This window comes from Stegodyphus dumicola, chromosome 11 (genome assembly GCF_044657685.1).
Source record: "Stegodyphus dumicola isolate Sdum_Otavi_A_Nest chromosome 11, ASM4465768v1".
NCBI classification, from domain to species: Eukaryota; Metazoa; Arthropoda; class Arachnida; order Araneae; family Eresidae; genus Stegodyphus; species Stegodyphus dumicola.
This window is the reverse complement of record NC_140778.1, coordinates 26,438,424-26,457,841: the sequence shown is the minus strand read 5'-3', so window position 1 is coordinate 26,457,841 and position 19,418 is coordinate 26,438,424. Positions and strand designations below refer to the sequence as shown.

At 33.8% G+C, this 19,418-nt stretch overlaps 1 protein-coding gene across 2 annotated transcripts in view; it reads right to left on the bottom strand.

Annotated features, from left to right (window-relative positions):
• Positions 1-19,418, bottom strand: part of LOC118205950 (uncharacterized) — a 57,571-nt gene that overhangs the window by 23,987 nt on the left and 14,166 nt on the right. Inside the window, exons 3-5 of one of the 2 annotated variants that reach the window (XM_085826412.1) lie at positions 16,600-18,337; positions 15,939-16,085; positions 583-902 (exon numbers count right to left, since the gene is read on the bottom strand). In XM_085826412.1, coding sequence (XP_085682538.1) covers positions 583-735 — 153 coding nt within the window. In that variant the 5' untranslated portion in view covers positions 736-902; positions 15,939-16,085; positions 16,600-18,337. Of the gene's footprint in view, positions 1-582; positions 903-15,938; positions 16,086-16,599; positions 18,338-19,418 lie in introns of those variants that run through there. The other variant, XM_085826411.1, reaches the window with a different exon arrangement.

The window sequence follows — 19,418 nt, the reverse complement described above, 5'->3', positions numbered from 1 at the left end:
GAATTTCATTTGCCAAACAAGTTTTGTATGTGAAGCACTCTCCCTATTGAAATAGGATCTCAATATCATTTATTGCTACAAAATGAGTCATAGAAAGTTGAGATGCATTCACAATTTTTTTCTGGTTAAGAGAGTCAGAATGCAATTGTTAAAAGGAGTAGTACCAGGCATAAAAACTGGGACTACTTTTAAAACAGCAAACTACGTAAGGAATTGATTCCTTTACATGCTGATTTTACTTTAACTCACATCTGTCTTACCATTCAGTTTATGAAAGACCCATTTCTATCCAGTCAACTCCTCACATTCCAAGCAATATAGGTAAAGATTTTTCCAGGATACAGTATGCAAAACTTCACATACAATTTTTCAATTAAAAAAAAGGGGGCGTGGAAATATATAGCATGTACTGATGTCAATATAATTAGACATGAATTCTTAACATTCAGAGCAGCATTAATATAAGAAACATAATTTACATTCCTAATTCACTATTTCAATTAATTTTTGATTAAATTTTATATAACTCATATTTCAGAAACTATTTTTAGAAAAAAAGAGCTTTGAATTCAAGAATCTTACTTTTAGTTCTGTAGTCAATTTCCGATTATTTCCTCGCAAGTCTTTCAGCTTTTCTTCGCTTAATTTATGCCCCAGCCCTTGTGTACAATATTTGCATTCATATGTACCAACAGATTTGACTTTATCTTTGTTTGCATCAACAGTAGTGAGCATTTCTTTAACAGCAAATCATCAAAATCTGAAACTTTAACTTTCTTGACAAATCAGCAAACCAATTAGCTTTATCTGTTTCTCTCTGAAGTTCTTCTTGCCTCAGTTTTTGTTTCAGAGATAGACATTCATTAATACTCTCTCGAAGCAATTCTTCAGTTTCTCGAAGCCTATAAAAATAATATGTATATCACCAGTTTTTCCAACACAAAGAAAATTTAAAATAGCGCTTGCTTTTCATTACATAAATAAGTATGAAATAAAAGTACAATAGACATATTCAATAGATATACATTTGACCAGCTATTTTTTTTACCAAATATTTTGTTTAATTTAAAATTAGATATTTGGATGCTTAGTCATTAGACATGAAGTTTATTTTAGTAATGTGACGTTTTAGACGTGAAGTTTATTTTAGTAAAACTATAGAAAAACTCAACAAGCAATATTTTTACAACACATTGCAAGTATCCATAATCGCTGAATTTTAGTAAATAGTAGTAGAAATAAACGGAAAAATAAAGAATGTTTTTTTAAAAGGTTCAGAAGAAAAGTTTCAATTGGAAACTTTTGGACTTTTAAAGATAATGCAATTGAATTTACTTGAATCTTCTATCAATTTTAGTTTATATTTGAATATTAACAGCATAAAATTTGCTAAAAATAATATTGAAATTCATGAACAAAAATTTTGTAAAACTTTGAATGTATTAGAAATTGGAATCATTGAATATTTGTATAGCACAAAACGAACTCCTGGAAAGATGAAAAATGTTCCAGAACATAATTATTAATTTTTAATTATTTATTTTTAAATTTTGCATACATATGTAAAAATATTAAGTATACTTGCTAAAAAATCTGGGACATTCATCCTAAAATGCAAAACTGCATTGTTATTTGCCAGATGACTGCAGTTAATTAGGTCCCATTTGCAGAAGATCCAAAATTTCCATAATGTTATGAAGATAACTTAGCCACTAAAAGAACTTTCTAGTCAAGAAGAGTTTGCTCTTGTTTTAAATAAATGTAAGAACAGAAATTTAATTTAAAATACAAGAAGACATTGAAACGAGATGGATAATAAGCCACTTAATCAGCATTAAAAAATTTTATACCTTTACATGCTGCTTTTATATCTTTACATACATACAATGAAATATGAATTTTTCAGAGCATTAATAGTCACTAACTGAAAACTGTTTTCATTTATTTGCCCTTTCTGAAAATATTACTAAAATATGCCCATCCAAACCAGTAATTTAAAAAATTATTCTAATAATACTAACATTAAATTGATATTTATTCTCAAAGTGTTGTGAATTACTTGGAATCCTAAAAGATACATTGAAAGGAAACATAGACAAGCAATTCTAAATTATTCAACTAAACCAACATTTTTCGGTAATAAATTACTGTGGATTCAAAATTTAAAAATCTCTCCATCTCCTCAATCATCAAGTAATGATTAGAGTACCAAGTATTACATATTATAATTAACTATCAAGATTAAAGTGAAGAATATGATAAAAATATCAAACTCTTCTGAATGATCAGACCATAACTAAAAATATTTTTGAGCCTTTAGTCATAAACACTTTTAGTAATGATACAGAAGATCATATCAGCTAAGCCACAATTCATCTTTAAATTAACATAGGTTTACATGAAATTCTACTGCAAATGGGACCAGCAAGGGGGGTTTCTTTAAAAGTTATGAAGTTTTTTCACAAAATAAATTCCAGTTTAAGTTTAAAAAAATTCTATAACTTGTTCACAATTCATACGATCTTTTATTGAGTGAAAATCTGTTTTACGTTACCTCCCTGATTCAAAGATATAAAATAACCTGAAGCAATCTATAAATTAAGCTATGAAATAACTTGAATAAAAAGCATAACAATTTATACATGAAAGCTAGTTTACCAAGAGGATAATGAAAAGTATAACAACATAAAAGTATACATTTATGTCATATATGAAAAACAAAACATTTGCAAGAAAATATGTGATCATATGGTAACAACATACTTTTACCCTAGTTTAGGAACTAAAAAGTTGCACAAAATAAAAAAAAAAAAATTCATAAAAAAAGTATTTATATATTATCTCATCAGCTGTGAAATTATCGCCAAGCAGCACCATTAAGTGTCAATTATGGATAAGTATAATGTAACAATACACTTATAACATCTGCACTTTCATGAGGTAACCTCACTTGATTGCTGATCAGCCCGCCTTTAATTTTTTTGAATAATTATAGGAAATTTTTATTATCCTATAATTTTCTACAGATATAAATTAGATGTTATTGATGAATTTTTTTCTTGTACTTTAGGGGAGGGGATTTAAAATTAGGGACCTGTTATGGATTTTGGTATTTTCAACATCAATTAGTTTAAGAAGTTCAAGGTTCAAAGTTATGGGATTCTACCTCCCCCCCCCAAAGGAGTGAATTAAGGGACATGATATGGTCAGTTGTATATGACAGACAAAACAGTAATAGAATGAAACAGTTATCTGCAAGAAGTTTGTACTCACAGTGTTCTAAACGGAACATTTGGTAAAATCGGAAAGACTAATAAAATAGCAGAATTTAACAAAAGCCTTCTTAAAGTGTAAAAATAAAGATGGCTGTTGTTTATTAAATAGAAAGGCATGAGTTTTTTCAGAATTTCACATAAACGATTAGTGCAACTTCAGCAGGATATCGATTGAATGGAAGCTAACTTTCATAGCACAAGATAATATATTAAGTATTGAAAAATAATATAACTACAAATATTTTCAAGGTTACACATGCTGCACTACTGAAGCTTCTCAGAAATATTGGAAAAGTCATCATGGGGGTCATCATATGGAAAATCATGCCCTATTGCAAATGAATAAAATTAATCCTTCAGAAATAATTTATCTACTGTTTTTGATAAAAAAATTGCTTTCATAGTAACTGAAAATTAATTCTTTATAGATGTATTTAGCACTTAAAACATTTCAGTGATTGCTTTAATACTTGTTTAATGACCTAGTCAGGATAGAAAACAGTTGGCAATGATGTAGTATGTGATCTATCATTTTTAATTCTTTACTTATTAAGATGGCACCACTAAAATACTATTCTTATAATGAAAGCAAATACAAATAATTAACAATACATAAATAAAAATGATTCCATTAATTTATAATATATTAAATTTTTAATTTGAATAGTTCAATTTCCACTTTTACAAAACAAAAACAGGAGTAATACTTAAAAGGACTGTTTTTACAACAACAAAAAAAAAAAAAAAAAAAAAAGTCTTCACTTTTATTAACAGATCTGTACCATGCTTCTGTGACATAACATGAAAGGAAGCATTTGTGGTGAAGTACTCCAGATTTCAATAGCTTCATAATTCAATAATAATAACTTTATAAAATAAAAATTCAATAGATTTCATATTTGAATGAAAGATAACATGATGGGAAACACAAATGATTAAAACAACTACTAATAACAGGGTTCATAGCCACATTTTAGTTAAAAAAATAAGCACCTATAAGCACTTTTCAAGCACATTTTAAGGAAAAAAATAAGCACTTCTCTATACATTACACACAACTGCATAACCTTAAAAATTAGACTTGTAATTTTATCAGGTTCAATGTTCTGCCTTACTTGCTTGGGGAACATTCATGAACCTGACTCGGAACAGGGAGCTTACTAAAGCTATGTTCAATAAATGTGGGAAGTAGACAAGATACACAGGAAGGGTATATGAAACCCTTTATTTTTCACTCTTTACAATAATTTCCATACTTCGGAATACAGAGACCAACTACTTGTGGTCTGAACGTAAGAATATAAAAATATTAACTAAATTCTAACTTAAATTTGGAATAATAAACAAGGGCCTACGTGGAAGATTGGCCGTATATTAACAGGAAGCCGTATGTAGTACAGAGAACTGTTAACACTACAATACGTTTAAAATTTTCAAGAGGATTAAACCTCTGGCCTGGAAGGCAACCAGCAACCGAGTAAAACTGCTAAGGCAAGCGGCCTGCTTCAACTAACTCCTTCCTCTCTTCTCGCTTGGCAAAAAGCCACAACTTAAGTACTTGGCGTTCGCCAGACAAATTTGCATAAATAAGTTAAAGCTTTTAATTCTGGCCGGAAGTAGAAAATAAGAAGTGATAGTAAAGATTTAAAATAAAAATAAACGTTAGTAAAACTTAAGATCCTTACATACTTCCCGCCAGAGTTAATTAGTTTGAAACTGAGGTCTAAAACGACCTTGTTGAAAACTTTTAGCTCTAGAATCTAGCGCGAAGCCAATCTTTTACAAACATTTCTCACTAGAAACTAGAAATTTAAAAAAAATTTGTTTTTACATTATCAGCTCCATGAACAACCACTTTTCATCTGTACTGCATCTAAACAGGAGCTTTTAGTTCAAATCTGGTTCCTTCCAGAGATCTGGAAGAAAAACTAGTTTAATGAAATGTTACACAATTAAATGGCAAGTAACATGAATATTTATATTTCTCTTAACATTCTTATTTCATTCATGACTTTATTTAATTATCTCTCCCCGTGCTCTCTGACATGTGTTGTAAAAGAAAACACCAAACACGAATGTGTTTATGTATACGTGTTCAACACTGCCTCCTACAATCAAAACACTAACGTGTTAAAATTCAACATAACAAGACCTCGTAACACACCATATCTTCATCTCTAAACCCTGAGGTACTATTCTGAAAGTGGCTAACTCTGAAGTGTAGCGTCAGAGAGCCTAACTACATTCATTCAACCTTTAACACATATTCACAATACTTTTCTCTTTTTTTTTTTTTTTCAGTCACACGAATAAGTTTAAAATTTTTGGCATTACTTTCACTTTTACCATATAACAGTATTTCTTAACATTTAAAATAACAGTTCACATTGTATATAAGAACATATTAACATGCCGTTAATTTTACGCATTTTAAAACATACATTAGTAGTACATTGTTAACATCTATTCTTTTCCAAGCAAGTGCCAATTTTTCTACATTGAAATACTACATTTCAAAAGTCTTTCACGCTAAAACTTCTTTCTTGCCAGAATGTTTTAAATAAAATTTATACAATAACTTTTGCAATATTCAAGTATTTACACATTCCTATTATACATCAACTTTAGTTTTACTCGCGAGTAATTAAAAAACATAATACCAAAATAGGTAACAACTCATTTCTCGCCTTTTGGCGATAAAGGTAGACCTCACATGAGGTAAAACGTCTTGAAATCTGCCACTTGCAGTAAGAATGAAAGATTAACTTAAGTTTGCAAAGTAACATAAAATTTTACTTATCTCTGTGATATTCGGACATTCTTTTCTCAGCCCAGTCCTGGAAGGTAGCGAAGATTCTAGTTTGATTTATCCTCCTTCTTGTGCGGGCTCGCCCTTCAGTACTTTCCTCTAGAAGCTTTCTTTTCCCTCCAGTTCGGTCACCCTTGAATACCTTCTTTTTCGCCTCTGCTTATGGTCCTGGCCGTTTGATGGCCGCTGGTCTTGGCGGAACCGGGACACTTCTCTCTCGTTCCTGCTTGGACCTTGTTGCTGGCCGTTCAAATTTTCCTTGTATCTTTTCCTCCGCCGCTGGTGGCCCTTCCGCAGTTCGGCGACATTTGCTGCGGAGAGTCCTGTCCGATGAGTAGATCTCCCGTTTGGGAGCCGTGTTATAGTTGCCGTTATTTCTCCTGGCTCTCTTTGCATTCGTGGTACTTCTCCCTTCTTCATTCTGGGGGTGGTCGTGCGCTCTCTTTTGTGGTCGGTGGAACGGCTTCTTTTTCTTGTTACCTTCAATTTTCCAATGGGGAAACTCTCTTTTCAATTGCTCCTGCCTCCTAATGGCTTGTCCTTGTGCTTGACGTTGTTCCACCTCTGGAGCTTGTGCCTGCCGTGCCGGATCCTGCAAAAGATCTGTAAATATTTGCATTTTATTACGGTCATAGTATGGTTTTATTTGGTCAATGTTTGCGGAGCATGTTTCACCATTCCTGGCTTTTAACACCACTACAGCCTGAGTTATTTTTTCTATGACATATGGTCCTTCAAATCGTGGAAAAAATTTGGCGGTTTTATCTTCTGGTGCTGAAGAAAGTGAATGCTTAATTTTTAATACTGCATCTTCTACTTTATAAGTTACTCCCTGTCGTTTCAAATCATAATAGAGCTTCTGTTTTCTTTGTACTACTTCAGTGTTCTTTTTTGCTTCTTTAATTAATTTTTCTATATCACCCATTTTAAATTCTGGGGCTCTTTGTTGAACATAAAATAATTTATCTAACGGCATTATAATCTTTCTGCCTAAAAATAACTCAGCAGGAGTTTTGCCCGTTGTATCATGTTTTGCGGTCCTAAGGGCGAAAGCAAATTCATTGACATAGTTATCCCAGCTTTTATGAAAATTTTTAACATAACTACGGAAAATTTTCACTATATTTCTATTGACCCGTTCCGCTATATTTGATTGCGGCTGATACGGGGCCATTTTTAAATGACGTATGCCCAATTTTTGGCACATGTCTTCAAATACATTACTTACAAATTGAGGACCATTATCCGATATAACTTTTAGGGGCGCCCCGTATTTTAAAATATATTTATTTAAAATAGAATCAGTAACTAATTTCGCGGAGGCTCGTTTTAAGGGAACAATTTCGGTCCATTTACTAAAATGATCAACCATAACAAGGAGATAGCGACTTTTATTTAACTGACTTTTTGGGAAAGGGCCCAATAAATCGGTGCCAATTATTTCATTTGGAAATTCGGATTTAATACTATTTAAAAACCCGGCCGGGCGGAAATTAATATAATTAACTGCTTGACATGTTGGGCAGGACTGGACATACGCCCTTGTTAACTTTTGCAGTTCAGGAAAATAGACTGCCTCGCGTACGCGTTGGATAGTTTTTCGAATACCAGCATGAGAAGCTAAAGGGCTGTCATGGAGCTCCTGCAGGATATTTAATCTAAGACTAGCTGGGATAACAGGTCGAAATTCGTTGTTGGAATTTGTAGTTTTTGTATAAAATAATAGACCATCTATTAGTTCGTAATGGGCCGCCCTATTTCTTATCACCACAATATCTTGGTGGCTAAAATTTTCAGGATCTTTTAAACACTGATAAATGTTTCCAAACACAGGATCCTTACCCAGTTCGGTTATTACCGTTTCTCGGGAATTTATTGTACATGCTGTGAGCATTGCCACCCTTACAGTATTATCTTCTTCATCTATTTTTATTCTGGATAGGGCATCTGCTACGATATTTTCCTTTCCGGGGGTATGCTTGATTACCAGATTATATTATTGTAGCTTGAGTGCCCATCTTATTAACCTTGGGGATAAGTTTTTCCCCGAGTACAATCTAGTTACCGCCGCATGATCAGAATACACTGTTATTGGCGCTCTTCCAAAATAGACTCGGAACTTTTGCACTGCTAACAGAACTGCAAGTGCCTCTCTCTCAGTCGCGGAATAATTTCTTTGTGTTTGATTTAAAGTTCGACTAAAAAATGCCACGGGCTGCTGATTTTGCGAAAGTACCGCTCCTAACACATAATCCGAAGCATCCGCTGAAATTTCTAAATTCTCATCCTTTTCAGGAAATTTCAACACAGGGGCTTGCGTTAATGCTTATTTTAATTTTTCGAAAGCACTATTGGCTTCGGCCGTCCACGAGAATCTTGCCTTTTTCCTTTTTAATTTTAACAATGGTTCAGCAATAGCTGCAAAATCTTTTATAAAGGACCTATAATATGAACAAAGTCCTAGAAAAGAAGAGAGCTTCTTCGCCGTTTTGGCGGCGGATACTTTTGCACAGTGATTATTTTTGATTCGTCTGTCTCGATTCCTTTCTGAGATATTTTGTAACCTAAATATTTTAATTCAGGGGCTGCAAATTTGCACTTTTCGACATTAACTTTTAGACCGGCCTCATTTAATAAAGAAAACACCTGTCTTAAATCCTGTACATGTTGGTCCAGATTATCACTAGTAATAATGATATCGTCTAAATAGATAAATGTGGACTTTCCAAGAACAGGCCTTAACACAATGTCCATACATCGCTGAAATGTTGCCGGTGCCCCTGAAAGGCCAAACGGCATACGCAGGAATGCATAAGTGCCAGACTTGGTTATAAAAGCAGTCTTAGGCACGTCTTCCGGTCTAACCCCTATTTGAAAATAACCAGTCGTTAAGTCTAAAGTCGTCATATATTTGGTAGACGTCATGTTCCTTAGAATTTCTTCAATAATAGGTAACGGATATACCGGATATTTAGTTATGGAGTTTAATTTACGATAGTCAATCGCGAAACGCCACCTTTTTGGATGTGTTAATGGGTAGTCATTGTTTTTCTTACATAAAACCACCGGGCTAGCATAACTACTTGAGATTGGCGTTATGATCTTTTTACGTAGCATATCGCTAATGTGCCATTCTATAATTTTTTCTTTATTCTTATCATACCGGTATGCTTTGTGGCGAACTGGCATTGAATCTCCGGTGTCAATACTATGGTTAGTAACTTGAGTAAATCCTGGAATATCACTAAATAATGAAGCAAATTCACTTACCACTTGTCGGATTCTTTGTTGCTCTTCCTTAGGCAGGTGATCAAGGTTTAACATTGGCGGTTCCAATTTTTCTTCTCGAACTGGTTTCATCGTCAGCTTAAGAGACGCTTCATTAAAATCCAGCGTTGCTTCTGCCTCTGAAAGAAAATCTATCCCTAAGATAATATGTGCTTGCAGATTCATTACTATAAAAAACATAACCTTTACTTGTTCGTCCTTGATACGGACGTATAGCGGTAATTTACCTATGCACTTGCATCTTTCTCCTTGCGCAGCTAACACTGTCGTATTATCCGAATTATATATGCAGTATTTCCGAAAATACTTCCTAAAAAAATCTTCTGCCACACAGGAACACTGCGCACCTGTATCCAGGAGTGCGGTGGCTGGGATGTTATACACCAACACTTCAATCTTCGGAAGAGTCAAATTTTTCACCATTACTGTATTTAACTTGAAGGAAGAGGGGTTTTCTTGGCCTTCGGATTTCCGCACCCTCCCGTCAGCAGAAATCCGTTTTAGTTTAAATCCTTTTTTCTTTCCATGCTTTCCTTCTTTTTCCACTGGCCTTGAGACTTTTTTCCTGGATTGCTATTGAACTGTCGACGTTCGCCGGCTGTTTTTGGATACTCGGGTTTCCTTGACCACTGATTCGCTTTGCTTCCGTAGCCGTGTCCTTGACTTTGCTGTGGTCTTGGCTCACCAAATTGGTTTCGTTGTTGATATTGGCATCTTCTTTCAATGTCCGCCGTTCTTCTACTTTCAAATTGGATTGCTAGCTCAAATAACTTTTCCAGTGTAGTCGGATTCCTTAATTCAATAAAGTCTTGCACTTGGGGAAGTAACCTCGGCAAAATCACTTGAATTATCTCAGGATCCGGACGGTTTCCATACAAGAGTTTGAAGACGTGAATTTTTCTAAAAATAAAGCTTGAGAGATTTTCGATTCTTTGCTGATATATGCTGAAAAGTTCCGTTTCTAATTTCGCACGATCCCTTACGACAGGGAAGGCTTTTACTAGGGCAGTCTTCAAATTTTCGTAAGTATAGGTGGGACTTCCTGCTTGACCCAAGAAACTTCTGCCTATGCATTTGAACCAATTAAGTGCTTCGCCCCTCAAAGCGCTGGTAGCTAAGGTAACTTTCTGGAACTCGTGCACGGGATACATCATGAAGTGGTCCTCCAATTTTTCCAAAAAACTGGTTACCGGTGAGTTTCCATTAAATGTTGCTTCTGGTTTCATCGCTGCGCGCATGGTCTGGACAATGTAACCAAATCCTTCCAGGGCGGCAGCTGGCATTTCTGGATTCTGAGCCGCTTCTGCAGGCAGCACAGGTTCTTCTTGAAACTCGGCCATGGTTATTCTTCTTCGTTGGGCGCCACTATCAGGTTCAATGTTCCGCCTTACTTGCTTGGGGAACATTCATGAACCTGACTCGGAACAGGGAGCTTACTAAAGCTATGTTCAATAAATGTGGGAAGTAGACAAGATACACAGGAAGGGTATATGAAACCCTTTATTTTTCACTCTTTACAATAATTTCCGTACTTCGGAATACAGAGACCAACTACTTGTGGTCTGAACGTAAGAATATAAAAATATTAACTAAACTCTAACTTAAATTTGGAATAATAAACAAGGGCCTACGTGGAAGATTGGCCGTATATTAACAGGAAGCCGTATGTAGTACAGAGAACTGTTAACACTACAATACGTTTAAAATTTTCAAGAGGATTAAACCTCTGGCCTGGAAGGCAACCAGCAACCGAGTAAAACTGCTAAGGCAAGCGGCCTGCTTCGACTAACTCCTTCCTCTCTTCCCGCTTGGCAAAAAGCCACAACTTAAGTACTTGACGTTCGCCAGACAAATTTGCATAAATAAGTTAAAGCTTTTAATTCTGGCCGGAAGTAGAAAATAAGAAGTGATAGTAGAGATTTAAAATAAAAATAAACGTTAGTAAAACTTAAGATCCTTACAATTTAAAATATGAGAAATGCAGTATTTATTAAGAGAGAATAAGCATTACCTCAACCATGGAAAATAATTACTTTTTTTTTTTTAAATTTTAAATAACAGTTCAATTTAAAGAACTAGTTTACAGTGAGAGGAAAAAAAAAACTATGCAAAACTAAACTATATTACAAGATTTAATGATGAAATTTCAGTTCAAATTAGAGAAAATAAATAATAATAAGGAATATTTATTGTATTCGCTTGGAACATAATAATAAATACAATTTATTTTTCCACTCGTACTGATATTTAAATAATTTAAATCTAAATTCTGAACATTTTCTAAATTTTCATTGTATATCAGTTTTCCTTTAAAAGATATTGCAAGCAAAGTAACTCAAGTAAAAAAAGAGGAACATTTCTGAAATCAGAAGACAGAAATTTGCTTCATGCAGTAAATTAACAGTAAAAGCTTAACTAACCCGCATACTTGGAAATTGGCGAATATTCGGACAGTCGAGCGTAACTTGAAAAAGAGGAGCGGAAGAGAGGGGGTAGATTGTAGCCGCTCTTTAGATTTTTCCACTAAATAAATGCTTTTGACATTTTGATATGTGCATCATATAAAAATAAAAAAAAATGGAACTGAAAAATATTCTGCTTAGCAAGCACAGTAAAAAGTGTTCATAAACAAATCTCAGACAGGGGTGTACTCCAACTGCGCTAATGAAAATCTCCCCCCGGGTGGAGCTCTAGTCCAACTGCGCCAATCAAAATTTCTTCCCCCCTGCTGCTACAGGGTTACAATTTAACTTTTCGTGCCAATTGTAGCCAAGAGGAAAATAAAAATAAATAAATAGAATTACATATCACAAGAACAAGTAAAAAATATCTATCTAACAAGCAGGCTAATTACTTGAATAACAGTAATAAATGCGAGAGCTAACAAAGAAAATAAAAGGTATTGGTAAACATACATATTAGCATTACAAACATCTTTCATTTATGATAATAATATCATAAATTAAATAATTATAAAGCATACAAATTATATTTTTAATAAATTACATCAATAATAGTTAAGATGTCTGAACTAGACTGGAAAATTTAATAGAGTGCAAAACATTATTCCATATCAAAATGTGTTAAAGTGCGCTAGAAATATTTTTTGTTAATTAAAGCAATCATGTAAATGTTTGCAGAAATTAAAGCTAGTTAAATTTTAAAAAAAAAGCTTAGCATGAAATCTATTATAACAACATTACTATGCGTTTGGATCACTGACGTATAAATTGTAAATAAATTTAAATTATTATGCTAAGAAGTTTTTCTAAAATTTATCTAGAAGAAAAGAATTAGATAAACAGTACTACAAATTAATATAATCAATCAGGCCTCTCAATAAATAAAAGCTTATTTTTTTTTAACAAAAACTAAAAATTAGGATGCAAAAGTTTGTGTAATATACTCGGAAATATCTGAACATATAATTAGTTAGAAACATACAATTAAATTAATAACAAGCTAATTAACAGTAACATTAAGCTTAATTTTATTCAATCTAAAACAAGGAATCGATCAGGAGCTCTGCATAAGTGAAGTTTTAATGCTATTTTACGTAGATTTGCGTATAAAATAAAAGTTGCACTTGTGAAACAAGTGAATAATGTACTGATAGCCAACAGGAATTAAAATACAGTGGTTAAAAATATAACAACTTGTCAGAAGATATGCATGTTCTTCAGAGTTGTTGTTGTATGTAAGTTCTTCAGAAAAGTGTACATCATTCTACAAATTCATAAAAATGTATATGATGGACACATAAAAGTATATATGTTACATATACATGGGTTGGACAAAAATATGGAAACACCTTTAAAAAAACATGTTTCTTTGCTTAATATGGTTTAGGAAACCCGTTGGCATCCAAAACAGCTTGCAGTCTTCTCGGAATGGATAAATACAGTTCCTGTATGTTTGCCAAGGGAATATTATACCATTCTTCCTGCAAAACGGTGGCAAGTTCAGATAACGATGTTGGCGGTGGATAACGAGAACGCACTTTCCGTTCCAATGTAGACCACAAAGGTTCGATAATATTCAGGTCTGGTGACTGTGGTGGCCAGGGGAGATGGGACAACTCATCCTCGTGCTCAGAAAACTAGTCCTGGACAATGTGAGCTGTGTGAACAGGGGCTTTGTTGTCTTGGAAGACACAATCACCATCGGGGAACAAAGTTTGTACCATGGGATGAACTTGATCAGCCAAAATGTTCACATAAGTCTTGGCAGTCATGTGCCCTGACACAGTTATCATGGGGCTAGCAGAGAACCATGATATGGCTGCCCAAACCATAACAGAACCCCCGCCATGTTTCACTCTTGGCAACAAGCAGTCTGTATTATAAGCTTGAGATGGCGTTCTCCAGACGTAAACTCGGCTAGAAGTGGGAAACAATGTGAAAGAAGACTCGTCAGATCATATTACTCGCTTCCACTGCTCTATAATCCAGGCTTTATGACTTAAACACCACCTTTTCCTGTTACGGGCATTAGCATCACCGATGAGTGGCTTCTCAATTGCAGCACGGCCAGCAATTCCCTGTTTATGAAGCTCCCTTCTAATTGTTTTGGTACTCACAGGGTTCGGTAACACAACATTCATTTCAGCAGTAACTTTTGCAGCTGTGGTCTTCTTATTTTTCGTCACAATTGCCCTTAATGATCGTCTGTCACGATCACTCAGGACACACTTTCGTCCGCGCTGTGATTTAGCAGATGATGTTTTTCCGCTTTTCAAATATGCGGAATAAATCTTCGATACAGTACCTCTTGAAACACTAAACACCTCGGCTACCTTGCTTACGGAAGCACCTACCGTACGTGCTCCAATAATTTGCCCACGTTCGAAGTCTGTTAACTCTGACATAATGCAATGACAACCTCACATAACAGTACTCCGACAACAACTGAACTGTTTAGCAAATTTATGAAGTTGTATAGGTGGCGTCAGTAGTCAAAAACGCCAGCGCCACCTACATATTTCATTATAATCAATCTTTCTTTTCAAACATGCATTTCACAAGGTGTTTCCATATTTTTGTCCATCCACTGTGCATAAATTTTATGTATCAAATTTCACAATATTTGAAATATTCGATAGAGAAATTGTGTCAACAACTTATTATTTAAAATGACAAATGTAGTCTCCTACTCTTAAATTTAATTCATTTTTCAAAATTCTTCATATATATATATAAATTTTATGTTTCATTTCACACTATTTTAAATATACATTCGCTTATTTTTAACGCGTTTCACTAGCTCCATATTTAACAAATTTTATCGAAATCTCAGATGCTCCATTACTTATAGATTCAAATGTAATTACTTTCATAGAGAAATTGTGCAATTTTGTATGAAGACATTTCATATAATGTTAAATTTTCAAATGTTTCACTTTAATGTAATGACATATAAAAACGGCATTCATTACTTCTGGAATGCGACGGGAGCAGTATAAGTAATAAATTAAAATTTAGAAGTGACAAATTTGCTTTACAGATATATCATAACAAAATCATACAAATTGACTTACTTATAATACAAATTACACATTTTTAGAACTATTTCAATAAAGACATATAACAAAGCAAATGTTTTGGAAAAACAATTGTGTCAACAGGTTATTATTTAAAATAAAAAAATATAGTCTCCTACTCTTAAACTTAATTCTTTAACATGTGGCATGTAAACAACCTATAGGTTGAAGGATATGTGCTCGTGCTTTCATGAAAGAAATAACCTTATCCCATAATTGAGAAAAATTTTGAAATGCGTAGAATTACAGCAAAATGATTTATCAGAAAGAAAAAAATCGTCTATTATTACATCTACATGGAATGAAGACTCCAAATGATCACCTGAAAAAAATCAGGTACTGCATCTAAAGTTAAACTGTTGGCAAAAAGAGAAAATCCATCACTACACACATCAATTAAAGTCTTCAAATGCATCTGTACCAAAAATAAATAAAATAATAAACCTAGTTTTACAAATCAAAAAAGCTAAAAAGCATAATGTTCACCAGCTTTTGGGCATGTGGCTCAACGCAGTAGAATTTGTATGAAAACTATTTAGTACAAGATAAATGGGAAAATGACTGAAATAAAAAAAAAGGTCTGTTAATCAACAAAAATGTACAGTACTTTATTCCGTCAATGCAAATAAAATTTCAGTGAGGTGTTTATGATGGATTTTCTTACAACGGCATGTTAACAAAAGTGTAAAAAATATGCAAAAATCGACTCGATGTATTATCAAGAGAAAATTCTATTGTGCTTCTAGCCTTTCAAAAGGAGCTCTTCCTATGCACAAACCCACCACAACTGAAGGACACTGAAGAATGAAAATGAACAGTACCCCTCAACCGGAAATTTTTAAAAAATGTTTCTATTATGGAAATCATAACGCAGGGAATGGATAGTACAGAAAAATGGCTATCAGACTGGTGACTTAAAAATTTTAGGAATTTAATCGAGGCCTGGAATCAGGTACGAAGTTACATTTTAAACATTAATTAAATCCCAAACTCATTTTAAAAATGTGAGAACAACAAATGTACATACTCATATCTTTGGACGATTTTTGCACATTAATGCTTGCAGATAATGCAGTTATACATCGTTATCAGCATCGCTGTTCATTGAGTGAAGCAATGCAATTGCCTGTTCTTCGGTCATGTCCTTGTCTTTAATTTGCCAAATTGGGATATACTGTAACATGAATAGGATTTTAGAAAATAATGCAACCATGATATAAGTAACAGGGAAGTGAGGAAACAAAAATTACTCTAGGACACTAAAATAATTGCAATAGCACTAGAAAAGGTACTGCAAGTTTCTCATTTTATAGATAGGATACATAAAATAATGCGTATTATTTTTTCGAAATTAAATTTGAAATGTGTGACCCTTCTCGTATACATATGTGTTTTATAAGGTATTTCTCCCGCTTTTCTAGCGTGCCTTCGTGGTGTAGTGGTCAGCACACTGAGCCGGTATTTCAGAGGTCCATGGTCCGATTCCCGGCTAAGGCGGTTGCTAATTTTTCATCTCTCCGGCTTCCAAAAATTACCTAATGTCTCTACAGTTTCTAGGAAACTTTAAATAGTACTATGACTTTGGGAAAATTTCCCGATTTCAATAACAATAACATGATTATCTGATTAACAATTTACTGGTTAGTTTTAAAATGCAATCCAAAATTAATTTAAAATTTTCGACTTACCTTTTGAAGACACTTGCAGCCTGTATCGTGTTCCATTTGCCACTTGATGAAAGATTCTGACATTATTATGTGGGATTCCGCTGCGATTCAATTCAGCATCACTAGGATGACGTAAATGTGTTCTTTCGTAAAAGTAAAGGGATGCAGCTCAAACATAGGTTTGTTTCCTTTAAAATTTATGACCTGTATCTGTTCCATCAGAGCAGATGGTATCAAGTAATTATTGGTGGTAATAGTGCCTGGAGGGAACATTTGCTTGGTAAATTGTTCATTTTTTCTTTCCAGATTGAGCTCCATGCACTCATCAATGTGGTCTCTGTAGTTATCTAAGTTCGACCAACCAGATCCCTTGCCCAGAAATTCATAATTTTCCTCTGTCTCTTGTCCTTTTACGTCGTCGAACAAAACGTATCCATGGCCAATCGTGTTTCCTAGTGTAAAGTTCATGCGGCTGGGGTCTATGTTCACCGATAAAACAGTTCCATTGAGGAACGAGCACCACGCATAAGCAAACATGGTCTTGCCCGAATTGTATGGTCCCTTTAAACATACGTATCTTCGTTTTGGATGGGCATGAATAAAAAAGCTTAGAAGAATCACTGCCGTGCACTTTAACTTGTGGAAACCAACTGCGTTAAACAGGTAAAACATGGCCTGCCCAACTAGAGCCTGAAAGTGCACTTATTTCACAAGTCTCTCGCCTAGAATCAGCGATTCATTTTCAATGTATTTAATTTGGGTATTCTGTTTAATTCCGCATAAATGGCTGCTCGAGTCACGTCAACTGTGTTTCTTGCAGTTCTTTTTCTGCCAGGGAGGTGAAAAAATTTCCTAGCATTTTCCATCTCCTCAACGTGGTCTTCGCCGTGCTGTTTCGAATTTTCGTCGGTTCTATCGCAGTCTCTGTGCGCTAAATGCGCATACTGCCACATCAAAATCTGCACGTCAGTAATTCTTCTCAATTCTGCAACTTCTCAATTCCAGCTGGGCGTGGTTGAATTTCTGGCTGCTTTTCTCCGTGGCAGTGCCGGGCAAAGTACCGTCACTCATCTCTGGCTGGCCGTACTCGGAAACTATTTTCGAATAAGCTTCCTTTACCTTCACTGCGTAAAAGAATTCAGTGTGAGTAACTCCGCAGCCTGAGAATTCAGGTTTTATATCCTTCATTCTCCATTCATGTTCAAACTGCACAAACAAGAGTAGCTGGGAACTTGTCTTCCACATCGCGATGAAAACAAATCGAAATATATTTTTTTTAACTCTGTCCATTGCTGCAAAATGTTTCGTAGACGTGAAAACGAAAACCAATTTCCCTGCCCGTCTATTGTTAAATGAACGTACACAGCCTTGCAAAAAATCAGGAATTTTAAAATTTGTTTTCGATGGCGGATATAAAAATGTGTCATTAAATGGTGAAACGTTGTATGTCATTTGCTGAGAGGTGCTAGCAATCTCTTCATCTGAAGCTTCATACACATTTCTGAAACCTTCGCACCTGGTTTGGAATATTTTCCATGCCTCGTTTAAATCCCTATAATTAGCAAAAGCTTCGTCTAAGTGGTCAGCATTCTCATAAGGGTTCCATTGACAGTTCCTGTGATTTACTAAAGCTCTAATTTCTTGAAACGTCAGCACATTGACGTTACAACACAGCAGGCAACACAGCGCTAGGCGAGCCTCCATAAATGTCATCAGTCGGGATGGACCGTCCTCTCTTATTGTCCGAGACTCTTGAGAACTGGGGGGGAAATAATATCCTTTAGTAAAATTCGAATTAATAAAAAAGAGACTACTTTAAATGACTTCACTTAAAAAGTATACTTCCCTTAAGGGGACGTAATACATTTTAAGTGATTTCTATTGATTAAGAACTTTCATCTACTTTTTATGAATAATATTAAGAGGTTTTATAAGACAAAATGATTTTAAGCTGAAGAAAAATTTTTTTGCTAGTAATTGTTCTTAAATTTTAATTTTCTGAAGAAATCTTTAACAATAAAAATTCTTTCTTCTTCTACAATTTTCAATGTGCTTGTCCCAAATTTTTTTATTGTATTTATTAGTGTTCTTCATAACGTTAAGGGTTTATTTTAAAATTAATGAATTTATTTCTGAGAAAAAAATAAAAAGCAGGGTTTTATGTAAAAACTCGAAAACAACATATGATCTCAAATACATTTTCACTTCTTATATTTTTTCTTTCCACTATTTTGCAAAACCTATCCTTGGTTAAGTAAATAATTTAAATAAGCAGTAAAAATATTAAATAATTTAGTCCATTTAGTTTAAGGTTACTCTACAAGTTTAGGACTTTAAGTAAAAGGATATATTGAAAAAAAATGCAATTTAAAGAATGTAAACTGCCTGAATGGTTATTAAATCATTTCAATTTTTTTTTTTTTTTTTTTTTTTTATTACAGAATTTCAGTACACACACACATATAATATATATATATATATATATATATATACTAAATAATATTGATTATATTATCTCCTAGATATAATAAAACCTAGTACTGTTCAATTGATATAAGCATACAATTGATATAACGGTTGATATTAACATAAATTACAAGCTTTTGTTTAAAACCTTAACTGGCCAGAAATATTGCCAAAAAAATCATAAAATATGCAATGGTTATATAGTGTCTGCTAGTGAAAACGAAATTTATTTGGGAAAAAGATTTTTTTACTATTTGATTTAGTTTATTTACTGAAATATATAAGGAATAATAGGTTGAACCAAAGTGAAACCAATCATTTAAAATCATTTAATCATAATCATTTTAAATCATTTAATCATAATCTTTAAATGA